General features: G+C 43.2%; 1 protein-coding gene across 4 annotated transcripts in view; it reads right to left on the reverse strand.

The window, feature by feature from the left end:
• Window positions 1-477: 477 nt before the first annotated feature.
• The window catches only part of ggctb (gamma-glutamylcyclotransferase b), a 17,644-nt gene continuing 2,826 nt past the window's right edge, over window positions 478-15,295 (reverse strand). The window contains exons 4-5 of one of the 4 annotated variants that reach the window (XM_086310232.1): window positions 5,605-5,745; window positions 478-835 (exon numbers count right to left, since the gene is read on the reverse strand). In XM_086310232.1, coding sequence (XP_086166358.1) covers window positions 716-835; window positions 5,605-5,745 — 261 coding nt within the window. In that variant the 3' untranslated portion in view covers window positions 478-715. Of the gene's footprint in view, window positions 836-2,283; window positions 2,617-2,684; window positions 5,746-15,295 lie in introns of those variants that run through there. The other 3 variants (XM_086310233.1, XR_015131441.1, XM_086310231.1) reach the window with 3 other exon arrangements.

The following is a 15,295-nucleotide window of genomic DNA, read 5'->3' on the forward strand; positions in this document are numbered from 1 at the left end:
AACTATGTCTAAAGGAGAACTGAGCCACATTCTGGAGACAACAAAATGTTCACCGCTTGTATTTGCAATCGCATACTTTAGGTCACTAGCCAGGCAAAGGTAGGGATGTTTATCTGTCAGGGGCCACTAGGCTGGTACGAGGGCTGAACCCAAAAGCAAACTCAATTGACTAGTGAGATACAGTGAACTTAAGTTTATTTAATCACAAGGAAAAAAGAAGGAGAACTTTGGGGGGTAGGAGACAGAGGTGAGGGTCTTAGATGTTGCAGTCACTAGAAGCAAAGGGAGAGAGGGATTAGTGAGGGAGTAGGAGGAATTGCCAGGTAATGATTAGAATGAAGAAATTACAGGTTACTGGTTAGATGAGAGACTGGGGTCCGGAGGGAGGGAGGAAATGGTGTGAGTGTCTGACAGGGTGAGAGTGAGGCAATCCAGCCAATTTGCATGATCCAGAGGTGAGTGGCAGGCAGAGTGAATTTCTGTGAACGCTGTCGGAGTAGCTAGTCCATGAGCTTTTTCAGGTGAGAGGAGAGATGAATCCAGAACACGAGAATCAGCTGCAGGTGTGGTGGGTAATGATTCTGGTCAGAGGTAAAGAAAAACACAAGGAGACCGGTTATACGAAAGAAAATTTCTAAGATTTAAGTGTGCAAGAGCCAAGTTACCATCATGGGGTAGTGGACGGTCTAGCAGAGTGTGGAAGCTAACGCACATCTTAAGTACTGGACAGCTCTTTGCTGTTTGATGGCTTGCAGGTGGCCACGGCAGGTGGGGAATGGCAAACCCAGCTCTGGGGATTGGGCCAGGATGGCCAGGCAGTAGACGTCATTATCAACTAGTAAAATCAACACCATAGCATATTTATATTCAGATCTCTCTTTACCACAAGAGACCAGTAAAGCATATGCATCACTGCAGACATGGCTCCAATCCATTTGTCACTCCCCCGCTCTCCTTTCTCTTCACTTTTGACCCCCAGATACTTGAATTCCTCCATTTGGGGCAACAACTTGTCCCTAACCCCAAGAAGGCTCTCCAATATATTCTTGCTAAGAACTTTCAAGCCCCACACTTGAAAGTGCTAACTGGTATTCCCATTGCTTCACATTGGGCCGCAAACTGTTGATGTACAAGCTGGATGCCACCACCTGATGAAGCCAACAGAACCACAAAAAATAGAGATGAGATCCTGAGACAACCAGAGGGGAGGCCTTTTGCTACTTAAGACTGCCTAGAAATTTTGTTTAAAAAATTATGAACATAATCATAATCCCAACACCTGCTGGGAATGAGTCTATTGTCAGCAAGACAGACCAAGCTCTTGCTGCAGTTGCACAAGGACCAAATGGCCTTTGATAATGAGCTAGATGCCCCATACTTCCAAAGCACCTTCCATACAATGTCTCGAGGGATGCGGTCAAATCCCATAAAACACATGTAGACTGTAACCCCCATTTAAACTTGAATTTCCTCATTAGGATAAAGATCTGGTTTAGCGGTCTATGACCAGGATGACAATCACTGAATCAGAGGTTCGAATTATGGACAAACTCTTGTCTCCAGTACCCTGGCATAGACTTTTCTTCCTAGGGAGGCAGAGTAGTGTGATCCCACTGTAATTGAATCACACAAGTAACCACCACCCCTGTCTGCCAATCCAGAGGGACTGCCCTGGATCTCCAAGTGATGTTGCAGAGGTGTGTCAACCAAGATATACCTATAGTAACTCAAGGCAAATCACCTGGGGCCCTACCACTAAGGAGTTATTTAACTACCTTACTCACCTTGGACCCATTGATCCGGAAGTTGTCTGTCTCGTCCCCAGACTATTTTTCTTCAATAGAAGGCATGTCAGTGGGACTGAGAAAAGTAGTCTTAACACCAACCAACTATATCCTTGGTTGCAGTCAGTAACCCACACTGAGAGCCTGATGGTTTGCTGGAATTGCCTCGAGGCTGACCAAAAGGCTTCTTCCATGACCTTAATGAACTCCTCCCATGAGCTAAGGCTGCATCCACATAGGAATACTAATAATTTGTAAGGAATAACTGAAACTGTGAAAACCATGTTTGGAAAATATATAAAATATATAAAATTCCCCTCCCACCCCTGCGGGCGTTCTATCCTCCAAGCTGGGGTCCTCTACCAGAGGCCTGGGAGCTTGAGAGTCCTGCGCAGTATCTTAGTTCCCAGGTCTGCGCTCTTCTGGACAGAGATCTCCAATGTTGTTCCTGGGATCTGCTGAGCACATAGTGCTTTGATTACCACCGGGACCACTGTTACCTTCACCCTCCACATGTTCTCCAACTCTTCTCTGAGCCCTTGGTATTTCTCAGGTTTCTGGTGTTCCTTCTTCCTGATGTTGCTGTCATTCAGAACCGCTACATCTATCACTACGGCTGTCTTCTTCATGGTTGGAGAAAGAGAGGAACCAGGCATGGAGCTCTGAATACAAGGCAGTGTGTTTATTTACAGTGGTAAAAGGTTAACAACAGTTCAATGTGCAACGTAGTCAGTTGTGTCCCCCTTCCCGTGCTCAAACAGTGCGTGGCAGTGAATTTTCCTTCCTCCTCCAGGTAGACTCCCATGCTTGTGATTCTCCTCCATCCCTGTTCCTAGTTGCACACAGAACAGCAAACAGTTAATCACTCATCTGGCAGGCAACACTTAACTACGCAAACGGTCAGAGATTACTACCAGGCTTAGTGCAATACTCCAGCGCTGACTGTCGTTCGGCCACACCAGCTCTGCCTAAGATGGTGGATGATTAAAGGCAGCTGTTGGCTGGATCAGTTGCAGGTGTGGCGGCTCCAGAGCGGCAGCACACCCGGGTCGGACGTCACTCATTGCCATGCGACCTCCGTAAACAATTGCCACGGAGCCGGAGAGGAAAATGAAAGAGAGAGGAAAACACACAAACACAGGCAGGTCGACCGGTCGGGGAACCGTCCAACCCTGACATTCTGTTTGTCTACCACCACTATGTCCGCTTGGTTAGCCATCACTTTTTTGTCCGTCTGTATCTGGAAATCCCACAGGATCTTAGCTCGGTCATTATCTGCCTCCTTTTGGGGCGTCTCCCATTTTGACCTCGGGACTTCCAGGTTATACTCGGCACAGATGTTCCTGTACACTATGCCGGCCACTTGGTTATGGCGCTCCATGTATGCCTTGCCTGCTAGCATCTTGCACCCTGCTGTTATGTGCTGGATTGTCTCTGGGGCATCTTTACACAGCCTGCACCTGGGGTCTTGCCTGGTGTGATAGACCCCAGCCTCTATGGATCTTGTGCTCAGAGCTTGTTCTTGTGCTGCCATGATTAGTGCCTCTGTGCTGTCTTTCAGTCCAGCTTTGTCCAGCCACTGGTAGGATTTCTGTCAGCCACCTCCTCTATCTGCTGGTGGTACATACCGTGCAGGAGCCTTTCCTTCCATGATACTTCCTCCTCTTGCTCCTCTTTCTTGGGTTTCTGCTGCCTGATGTATTCACTGAGCACACGTTTGGTTGGGGTGATCTTCCTGATGTATTCATGGATGTTCCCTGTCTCATCCTGGACAGTGGTGCTGATGCTCACTAGTCCTTGGCCTTCTTCTTTCCGCTTAGCGTACAGCCTCAGGGTGCTGGACTTGGGGTGAAACCCTCCATGCATGGTAAGGAGTTTCCTGGTCTAAGAAGTCCTGGACTAGGGACTCTTGTTAATTATCTCACTGAGGGGGTTCAGGCCTATGCAGAACAGCAGTGGGGACAGAGCATCTCCTTGGTAGATCCCACACTTGATGGTGACCTGTGCTATGGGCTTGAAGTTGTCCGCCACATCCCCATTGAGTTCCTGATGAAGGCTCTTAGGGTCCCATTGATCTTGTATAGTCCTGGGCATTCCAGTATCCAGCTGTGGGGCATTGCATCATAGGCCTTCTTGTAATCAATCCAGGCAGTGCACAGGTTGGTCAGCCTGGTCTTGCAGTCTCGGCTGACTGCTCTGTCTACCAGTAGCTGGTGTTTTGCTCCACTGGTATTCTTGCTAATTCCTTTCTGTGCCCCACTCATGTATTGAGTCATGTGCCTGATCTTAGCCGCTATGATGCCTGAAAGGAGCTTCCACATGGTACTGAGGCAGGTTATTGGCCAGTAGTTGGATGGGACTGGTCCCTTCTGGGGGTCCTTGAGGATCAGGATGCTCTGGCCTTCAGTTAGCCATTCCAGGTGTCCCTCGTCAACTAGCAGCTGGTTCAGTTGTGCTCCTAGATGCTCATGGAGTGCAGTCCATGAGGCATGAATCATGTTGGGGCCTGGTGCTGTCCAACTCTTCATACTGGAGACCCTTTATTGTCTTCTACTGTGATGGTTACTGGTCCCTGTTCAGGGAGCTTGCTGTGGTCTGCCCTCAGACCCACTAGCGACTGAGCAATGCTGTTATGGGTTGCATGCTTCTCCCATATTCTCTTCCAGTATTACTGTCTCCAGCCTTGGTGGTGCTGTTCTCATATTGTTCCCCTGCTACTGAGAGTACACCTTGGCTGGTTGTGGAGAACAGCTGGTTCATTCTCCTGCCTTCGATCTCTCTGGTGTACCTCTCCAAACAGCTGGCCAAGGCTTTGAGTCTTTGCTTGGCAGTTTCCGGCATCTCAGGTATGGACAGCTTGCTGTACTTCTTAGGCACCTTCTTTGTTGCACCTTTCTGCAGCTCTAGTTTCTGTGTGTGTGTGTGTGTGTGTGTGTGTGTGTGTGTGTGTGTGTGTGTGTGTGTGTGTGTGTGTGTGTGTGTGTGTAACTGTTTTGCACTATAATTTACTCATAAAAGAGTTCATTTAAAAAAAATCAATTTTCATGCATTTTTTATAAATAATTTTTCCTTCATCCTTTATTCTATAGTAAGAAATATATAAATACCACGAGAGATAAAATATGTACTAAACATACACTTTACTCAAAGTTCTTTCCTTTTCTTTTATATATAGAATATATTTGGTAGAAAAGATTGTGGTCAAATGCTTCAAAAATAATTTGATAATAACACATCTCAATATAATGTCAGAAAGGCAGCTTTCCTGGTAACACTGTCGGATATCTACACACAATCTCAGGCAGCACCTGGCACAATGTTTCCCACAACACCAACACCTATCTCACTGAGTATGAAGAATGTGAAATATGAGACGAATGTTTCTGTGTAATTCCATATGTATCCTTTTGAAGACCGACTGTCATCCATCCATTTTCTTAAACACTTCTCCAACTATAGAATTATTCCTTAGTCTCTGGACTTTTTGTACTGAAATATATCTTCACCATAACACATGAAGGTAAAACTGTTTACATAAAATAAATAAATGTAATATTGTTTCTTAAGGAATATTGTAAGTTTTCATTAAACCCAAATTAGACGACAAAGTCATTAGTATTCTATTGTACCTGTGGCTGACAATGGAGCATAGTAGAATCATAAACTATGCTCCTATAATTAAGGTTAACCATTAGGTGAAGCAGCTAACTAAGGCACAACATGCTTAAATACAGTGTTATAACCAATAAAGTATTTGCTAAGGTAAAAAGTGGACCTGGTTTACATTGGATAATCAGGCATCATTAGAACGATGGTTGACCTTTTCTTTGGCTCTTCGTCTGGCTCGCTCCAGTTCAGCCATCATGGGTAGGGGACCCTCATACATGTTGGTCTTGATTGCTCGAAGTTTCTCCTGGTAGTCTTTTGGCAAGCCGTTCTGTTCTGCTCCCATTACAATCACCTGCAGTCATTGATGAGAATATATTTGTTATAACCATGACAGCAGCCACAAATGTCAGTTGTCAACTGTCTTCAGTGTAATAAAGCAAGAGTGAGCTTCCTATAACTTTTAGGTATACCCATTGACCTGTTTCAGGGCTCTAGACTAACTTTTTGCCATGGGCGTACCGGCACAAAAGTTAGGCGCACACAAATTTTCTAATAATTGATATAATATAAAGTGTTTTTCTGGATACACTGTGCTTTTTCAGCATTCAAAGATTGATGACACCGTGTCAGAGCACTGGCTATGAATGTCAGAAGGATCAGGCCTTAACAGAAAAGTTAGCAATAGTTCTTTTCCTATTACAGCTACATCCACTCTGTCGTGCCTAGGCTGCTCACCAGGGCTGGGTATCATCACTGATTTCTACAATCCATTCGATTCCGGTTTTCAAAGTCCCGATTCGATTCAACTTTGCCTCAGACAGTCAGAAATATTATAATTCTGATCATTTATCAGCACTGACTTCATCAGAATTGTGAACATCACAGCAGATGCCTTTGTGTGAAAGTAACTGAGAATAAAACAGAAAAACATGAAGGAGATTTTCCTGGTCTGGCTTTTTATAGCAGAAAACCCTAAAAATATTCTACAATGTTCTGCATATAAAGTTTAAATTTCTTCAGTATTGAACAACAGAAAAAATAGGCTTTCTTGTCCGAGGTCATTTAAGTGAAAAAGAAAAGAAAAAGACAGCAGCCACAGCGCTGTAAACAACGGTAGACTGGTGGGTAATGAGCAGAGATGGGCAGTAACGCGTTACTTGTAACGCGTTACTGTAATCTGATTACTTTTTTCAAGTAACGAGTAAAGTAAGGGATTACTATTGCAAAATCGGTAATTAGATTACCGTTACTTTCCCGTAGGAACGCTGCGTTACTGCGTTACTAAAACCGTGATTTTTTTGCGAGAATGTCTCATGACAGTGACGTAAGCAAGTGCGACGTTGGTGACAGCAGCTGTGTGCAGATCAACAATGGATAATATATCGATTGTGGGAGAGAGTATGAGCGTGCAGCGTTTAAAGTGTGGAAGTACTGACCTTACTTTGAGTTTGATTCCATAAAAAGTGACAAAAACATTAGCGTCCATCGTGCGTGGGAAGAAAACTTCTTTTTACAGCGAAAAAACCCCTAAACTTCCGAGCAAGCACCGAGTAGCTACGACGTGATGGGAAACTCACAGAGACACTCGCGCGGATTCTTCAACTGACCGCAGCACACCTGCACCAGGGTAACCCTCCGCCTACCCTGCTCCTGCTTTACAGGTGAAAATAGAGCAAAAGGACCGCTGAGTCTTTGACTTTATTTATTTTCTGCTGTGTTTTACTTGCATCTGTTTGAAAGAGTGAGTGAAAACACAAAAAATATTTTATTTTATGTGCTGGAATGTGCAGAAAATAGGTTTAAATGTTAAACTAATTTATTCAAGTCAGAGAATGTTGCATATAATTAAATGTTTTGCTTGATGCATAAAGTTAAAAGATTAAAACTGATAAAACAAGTTTTAAAAAGAGACTTTTCCATTTGATTACATTTTGTATGATGGATTATGTAGAAAAAGTAGAATTGGGCTGAAAGATCTATCGCTTTATCACCTCTTCAGGTTGTAAATCGTGTTTTTAAAAAGTAACTAAGTAACTAAGTAACTAAGTAATTAATTACTTTTGAAAATAAGTAATCAGTAAAGTAACGGGATTACTTTTTTGGGGGAGTAATCAGTAATTAGTTACTGATTACTTTTTTCAAGTAACTTGACCAACACTGGTAATGAGCCAATGAATAATACAGAAAACAGAGATTGGAGACGGAAACTGTTCTTGAAGTACAGAGAGAGAGAGAGAGAGAGCTAGCTGTGCATGGAGTGTGATTTTAATAGTCGTGGAAGCAAAACAGCAAAATTCATGACGACATTGATCAAATGTGAAGCGCAGTTTGCTGCTTCTTTTGCTGCTGGCTCGGTGGATTTTGGTTGGAGAGACAAAACCTGCAGCTCAGAATCAGCGCAAAAAGACGTAAACACAGCGGACCGGACGCATCAGGATCGCTGAGCTCCGACAGCGTGTCCGTCTGCGGGCCGTCGGGTGAGGAAGCCGAGAAAGACGAAGCGTCGGTCCTCTGTGTTTACGTCTTTGTGTGGAGTCCGTGTACCTGCTCTCATCTGCTGTTTGGTGGTTGTTGAAATGGTTTTGTGAGCTTTAATCTGAGAATCTGGCGTTTCTGGCAAAACACAGTTATGTTTAAAAGTCGATTCAGGGTTTAATGAATTGATATCGCTTTATTCAAGCTACTCACCTCCCACTTCCACCTGCACTTTCAACTGGACCACGGCCAATCAGAGAGGTCCCGCCCCTGACTATCTCTGATTGGTTTAGTCCACGATAGGGGCATAATGTGTGTCTGTTGTTGACCACAGGGAAGGTTGCAGATTTTATTTTATTTTATTTTTTTGCTACCCGAACAGTTGGTCGCACAGGTGCAACCAAATTATTATTTTTTAGTCGCACCACTGAAAAATTTGGTTGCATTTGCGACCAAATTGGTCACACTCTAGAGCCCTGTGTTTGTAACACAAATATCTAATCAGCTAATCACAGGCACACGGACACAATCTCAATGTCAACACAATCTTATGAAGTTCTAACCACGCATTTGAATGAGAAAGAAAGGCGATTTAAGGAAGTTTGACTATGTCATGGTTGTTCGGACGGGCTGGAGTTTTCCAGAGATGGCTAATCTACTGGAATTTGTCAGCACAACCATTAGTGATGTGCGATACCACTGATTTCCTTTCCGATCCAATACCAAGTAAAATTCTGTACAAAAACTAAATGTTTCATTGTATTTCATAATACAGTATATAATTGTATTATGAAATTGTAATAACAGGGCTTCATAATGATTAGACAACATCAGACTACTTGTTATTGCTTAATAATGCAGAATTATCGTATAGAAATAAAAAACCTGAAGTTGTGTGCTAGTTGAACACGTTGCCTGCAGCACTAAAGGACTCCGCCAGAGACGTCTGTCTCGCCCTAGCAGCACCTGTCATGTCACCTCAACATAAGCTCATCATATTCTGTGATGTCATTTAGTCTGAGGTGTTTGACGAGGTTAGTGGTCTTGCCACATGTATCGCAAACCATGTCTTGGCTGTTTGTGGAGGTAAAATACGTCCACACATGACTCCGTTTACGCTCAGCCAAGGGGCTGCGACACATTCGCATATGACTATGAAAGGTGTAAGAAGAAGTAGTTCCTTCCAATTTAGACGATCTGAATGAAATAGTTTCTTTCCACTGTTCCTGTTAATGAAAATCTACAAATTTACCCCAAAGTACTAAAATATCAATATTTTAATATGAGAATCGATTCTAGAACATAAATTACTTGTATTGGAAGAATCGATATTTCAATATCAATCCGCACACCACTAACAACCATCTGCACCGTTCACAAGAATGGACCAAAAAAGAGAAGATATCCTGGGAGTGGTAGTTCTAGGTGTAAAATGCTTTATTGATGCCAGAGGTCAGAGGAGAATGGGCAAATTGGGTTGAGCTGATCAGAAGGCACCAGTAACTCAAACAACCACTTATTACAGCCGTGGCCCTGTGAAATAAAAAATGTCACTTTAGGGCCCAACACGTTAATATTGCAAACCACGCTACGCCTAAAAATACTGTGCATGAATCAACATTTAACCTAAAGAGATGTTTTTGATTGTGTGAAAGACTGACGAGATGTGTGGAGGCCATCGTTGCATTTTAATATTCTTTTCATAACACTATTATATTTTCTATTTTTACTAACATTGATTGGTACTTTACACCAAACACAAATGAAATACATCTGAACTTTTTAGATGGAAGTAAATTTAAAATAGTATTTATAAAATTGCGTACATTTTTTTTTACTTTATTCTTTTATTTATAATATTAAGTATTGGCAAATATAACTTAAATAAGCCATTGGAAATGAATTACAGCCAACTAAAATACGTGTCTGTTCTGAGTCCTAGTGAAACTCAAATAGGCTTTAAATAAATTTAGCTTACTGAAAGCTCTCAACACCTGCAAAAATTACATGCAGAGTGCAAAATATAAGCAGAGCAGTACACACTTCTTCAAATATCAGTGGGCTGGTTCAGTGTCAGGAAGATGGGAGTGAGACAGCTTAGCGTGAGCCAGAGGTTTGATCTGTTTGGCCTGTAAGCAGGTCGACAGATAAGTGATTTAGTATACATATGTACATGTTGGCTAAAATAACACAAACACGTTGTGTTCTGATAGAAATAAGATAAGCTAATACATATTAAGAAGGTCAAGAAGTTTCTTTCATGTGGACTTCGCTATGAGTTTAATTTCCAGCTGTCTCAGTTTTCATGTTTTTTTTTTTCCAGATGACAGGTTAATAATTTACATTAAAAAAAAAACGAAAATAAAAGGAAAGGAAACAAAATGCACTATTTGACTGTTTTAATGTTTTCTAGGGTCCCTGTCAGTCTCGGGGCCTTAGAATCTATCACGTTTCTCCCCAAGGTATTCAGATTAGCATCTTTGAACCTACAAAATGTTGAACCTTAAGCAGATGGGCTACAGCGGCAAAACATCACACCAGCTGCTGTTCAGGTAAATACAACTGAGGCTGCAACTTGGACAAGCTCACCGACAGTGTTGGGGAGTAACGGAGTACATGTACCGGCGTTACATATTTAAAATACAAAATATGAGTAACTGTATTCTGTTACAGTTGAAATTAACGGCTTGCACGGCGGTATTTTCCTGTTTCATATGTTCGGCTATGCTCTCTCTTTTCTGATAATTCCACGCTGTTGGAAACCCAAACAAAACACGCATTAAGAGGCTCTAATGTCTGTGTCCCAATCTCGCGGCCCATGTCACCCCTACTTGCGACCCGCATAATGGCGTGAAGAAATATTTTTTAAAATTATTGTTCAAAAATTATTTAACATGAAGGCAATAGGCAGAGTGTTACAGGCGTAGCCCTAAAGAATGCAGCCTCATGGGCAGTGTAGTCCAGCTGTAAGTAAGCTATTAAGACTCGGCTGTACGCTGTGTTCGTGTTTCCTCTGAAACAATAAGTTTGGTTGCAGCAGCCTTTCAACGCCTCTCTCTGTCTCTCGCTAGCAAAGTGACCCAGAGAACAAAGTAAAGCTAGTTTTCAGCTACGAGCCCGACATGAACCCGACGTATTAGCCAGAGGTCCCTTTACTACGGTTCGGAGCCGCGGACCTGTTTTATATACGCGCTGAATAGTTTCTATACGAGATCACTGCAAAAAGTGCAGCCTTACCTAATGTCCACCTACTGTTACTCATTTATATTAAGATTTAAACATCTAGTTGGTATTGGTATGGAGAGTAACCTCGTCATAGTAATAAATCACACAGCAATAGTACATTCATGTAGTTGTAAAAAGCATGATAATATGTTAAGTAATCCGAAGTATTCAGAATACCTTACTCTAATTGAGTAACGTAACAGAATACATTACAGAATACATTTTGGGGCCTGTAATCTGTAATCTGTAGTGGAATACATTTAAAAGTAACCTTCCCAACACTGCTCACCAAAACTGGACAAAATAATACTGGAAAAAAACAGGAGGGTCACAATTAGGCCTCGTATCATCAGTTCAGGCTGCTAGTGTTGCAGAGGCATGCACTGTTTCTGGCTTCCTCTTTGAACACAGTTGTTTCGGTTTCTTAAGTAGAGTGGGATATTTGTATCATGGACATGCAGTCGATAAACACTCTGATTAATGTGAAAGAACGTTTCCAGCACATTTTTGAATCTACATCACAGTGAGTTAACGCTTGTATAAACAGAAAAGGGGGTCCAAACAAGTACTGGCAAGGTGCACCTAACAACATGACTGAGTATATGTCAAGCTTTTTATCAAAGAAACAAAAAAATGCTTTGTTAAATGTATTTTTTAAACATATTTTTCCCAGCTGTTTCATAAATGAATTAGGGTATGATCTGCAGTGTTTAGTTAAGTTGAATCTGTAATCCAGGTAAGGATATTCCAGGAGTTTCTGTTCACTTGGCTTGTTTTAGTATTACCACCAGTGTGTTAGAATTCAAAGATGACAGTAAATTTGAGAATGCCCTGCAGTTCAACAGATACAAGAACAAGCAGAACAGAGGGAACAATGTAGGTAACACACTGTAGAAGACAAAGGTATCAAAACAAAGGCATGCTGTTAGGCATGTTTGGAGCGCTCGTATGTGCTGAGGAACAGTCTAGCATTTTAGCTCACAAGCTGTGAGATCTGTAAAACATAGCAAAGCAATGTGTGTCCTAATTGTTTTGGCCTTTCACATAGTCAGGTGATGGGTGGGAGTAGCAAATGAATCCCTTTTCCAGATGAACCACAGAGAGAGAAATGGATACAAGTAAACATATAACCTGAAAGTAATTCATTGTAAATTCTGTATGTGGTTGGGTTTTACAATGCTGGCTTTGTTTAAATATATATTTTTAAGTGAGAATAAGTGTGTGGATAGCTGATACTAAATATGTTTAGCTAGGACTTATATATACAGTAAACTTTTCATTGTTGCTGATTCAGCTTTATGATCATTTTGGAGGATGAAGAACCTCTCATAAAAAAGCGTGACGTATAATTCCCTCTTGCCCCTCTGGGCTGTCTTTATCCTTCACACTCGGGTCCTGTGCAATTTGTTGTTCTGGACAGAAATCATAACTGTTGTTCCTGGGAACAACAGCTAGCCCCCTAGTCACTCGCCTAGCTTGGGAATTACTGCACTGAGTTCTCTGGTTACCACTGGGACCACTTTGCCTTCACCTGCCATGTCTTCTTCTTCTTCTTCTCTTGGTCTTTAATATTTCTCAATTTCTTTGTCTTATTTCCTGATATCGCTATCATTCGGTATAGCTGCATCGATCACTACGGCCGTCTTCTTCTGTTTGTCTACCACCACTATGTCCGGTTGGTTAGCCACCACCATTTTGTCGGTCTGTATCTGGAAGTCCCACAGGATCTTAGCTCGGTCATTCTCCACCACCCTTGGGGGCATCTCCCATTTTGACCTCGGGACTTCCAGGTTATACTCGGCACAGATGTTCCTGTACACTATGCCGGCCACTTGGTTATGGCGTTCCATGTATGCCTTGCCTGCTAGCATCTTGCACCCTGCTGTTATGTGCTGGATTGTCTCTGGGGCATCTTTACACAGCCTGCACCTGGGGTCTTGCCTGGTGTGATAGACCCCAGCCTCTATGGATCTTGTGCTCAGAGCTTGTTCTTGTGCTGCCATGATTAGTGCCTCTGTGCTGTCTTTCAGTCCAGCTTTGTCCAGCCACTGGTAGGATTTCTGGATATCAGCCACCTCCTCTATCTGCCGGTGGTACATACCGTACAGGGGCCCGTCCTTCCATGATACTTCCTCTTCTTGCTCCTCTTTCTCTGGTTCCTGCTGCCTGAGGTATTCACTAAGCACACACAGTTGTGGCCATCTTCCTGATGTACTCATGGATGTTCGTTGTCTCATCCTGGACAGTGGTTCTGACACTCACCAGTCCTCGGCCTCCTTCCTTTTGCTTAGCGTACAGCCTCAGGGTGCTGGATTTAGGGTAGAACGATCCATGCCTGACAAGGAAACTTCCTTGTCTTGATGTCAGTGGCTTCTATCACCTCCTTTGTCAGCAAGGTACCTGATCACCAGCAGGATATAGGTATTGATTGCCTGCATGTTGTTCTTCCAATTCATCTCACTCCTCCAGACTTGCCTGACCCTCAGCAGGGTCTGACGGTCAGGCCTGTGGGATTGCCAGGTACCTGTAGCTGTCCTTGTTGTCTGCAATGTTGCCTTCTGGTAGTGCAATCGCCCCAGTTCGGACTACCTTCCCTCTCTTTGTTACCAATCAACTACATTTCTCCAGTCCGAATGACATTCCAATGTCATTGCTGTATAGCCTGGTAGTGTGGATCAGTGAATCGATGTCTCGTTCAATCTTGGCATACAGCTTGATGTCATCCATGTACAGGAGGTGGCTGACAACTGCTCCGTTCCGTAGTCGGTATCCGTAGCCAGTCTTGTTGATGATCTCACTGAGGGGGTTCAGGCCTATGCAGAACAGCAGTGGGGACAGAGCATCTCCTTGGTAGATCCTGCACTTGATGGTGACCTGTGCTATGGGCTTGGAGTTGGCCTCTAGTGTTGTTTGTCACATCCCCATTGAGTTCCTGATGAAGGCTCTTAGGTTCCTGTTGATCTTGTATAGTTCTGGGTATTCCAGGATCCAGCTGTGGGGCATTGAGTCATAGGCCTTCTTGTAATCAGTCCAGGCAGTGTACAGGTTGGTCAGCCTGGTCTTGCAGTCTCGGCTGACTGCTCTGTCTACCAGTAGCTGGTGTTTCATTCCTCTGGTATTTTTGCTAATGTGCCCCACTCATGTATTGAGTCATGCGTTTCTTCATCTTAGCCGCTATGATGCTTGACAGGAACTTCCATGCGGTGCTGGCACAGGTTATTGGCCAGCAATTGGACGGGACCAGTCCCTTCTGGGGGTCCTTGGGGATCAGGACTGTCCGGCCTTCAGTTAGCCATTCTGGGTGTCTCCCATTGGCCAGCAGCTGGTTCATTTTTGCTGCCAGACGCTCATGGAGTGCAGTAAGCTTCTTTAGCCAGTATGTGTGGGCTGGGCCATATCATACCGTTCACGGTAACACCGGTATAATGTTGGGCAATGATAAGAAAATGAAATATTGCGATAGAATATGGGTAAAACGTGCATGCGCAGTGCCTTTGTTTTCATATGCACATGGCGGAAAAAGCATGGCGGCGACGCAGAATGAGAAGGACGAAAGCGGATCGTTGAATGAAACGGATGAACCAGAACTGGTTTGTAAAAATGCTGCAGCTTCAGTGGTGGAACTGGTTTGGCTTTCGTCCGTCAGATACACAACAAAGCACTATTTTTGGTAGCGCATGCTAGCGGGCCGTCGTTATTACCGCGTTGTTTGGAAAATACGGCGCACTTAAAATCAATCCTTTGATTTTTCTGAAAATCGACAGAGCCCCTTATAATCCCGTGTGCCTTATGTATGAACTCTGGTTGTGTTTACTGACCTCGAAACCATTTTATGTGCACGGCGCTCGAAAATCTGTCAAATGTTTTAGTACGACTTTGCTAAGCTACGAAGCCGCACCGCTTGATGGATTGTCGGAGCATTACGGCTATCGTAGGCGGAGCTTCGCGGAGTGATACGTGCTGTGCTTCAACATGATATTACCGTATTGTGTGTGTATAACCTCTTTAAGTTTTGTGGATATTATACATGGTTATGCTGAGGATATGTCGGCTAATTTCCACTGGAAATGCCTTTTGGTTGAACTGTCAGTGAGGAATTTGAATTTGCACTGTTACATTTTTATATAACTTTAATGCACATAAAAAACAGCTGCTTGTTTAAGTGAAAATACAGTGATGGGGTTTTTTTTGCACTAATAAAG

Source organism: Aulonocara sp. 'chitande type north' Nkhata Bay, linkage group LG11 (genome assembly GCF_057382095.1).
Source record: "Aulonocara sp. 'chitande type north' Nkhata Bay isolate Kocher_YH1m ecotype deep benthic linkage group LG11, A_spYH_male_GT1.1, whole genome shotgun sequence".
NCBI classification, from domain to species: domain Eukaryota; kingdom Metazoa; phylum Chordata; class Actinopteri; order Cichliformes; family Cichlidae; genus Aulonocara; species Aulonocara sp. 'chitande type north' Nkhata Bay.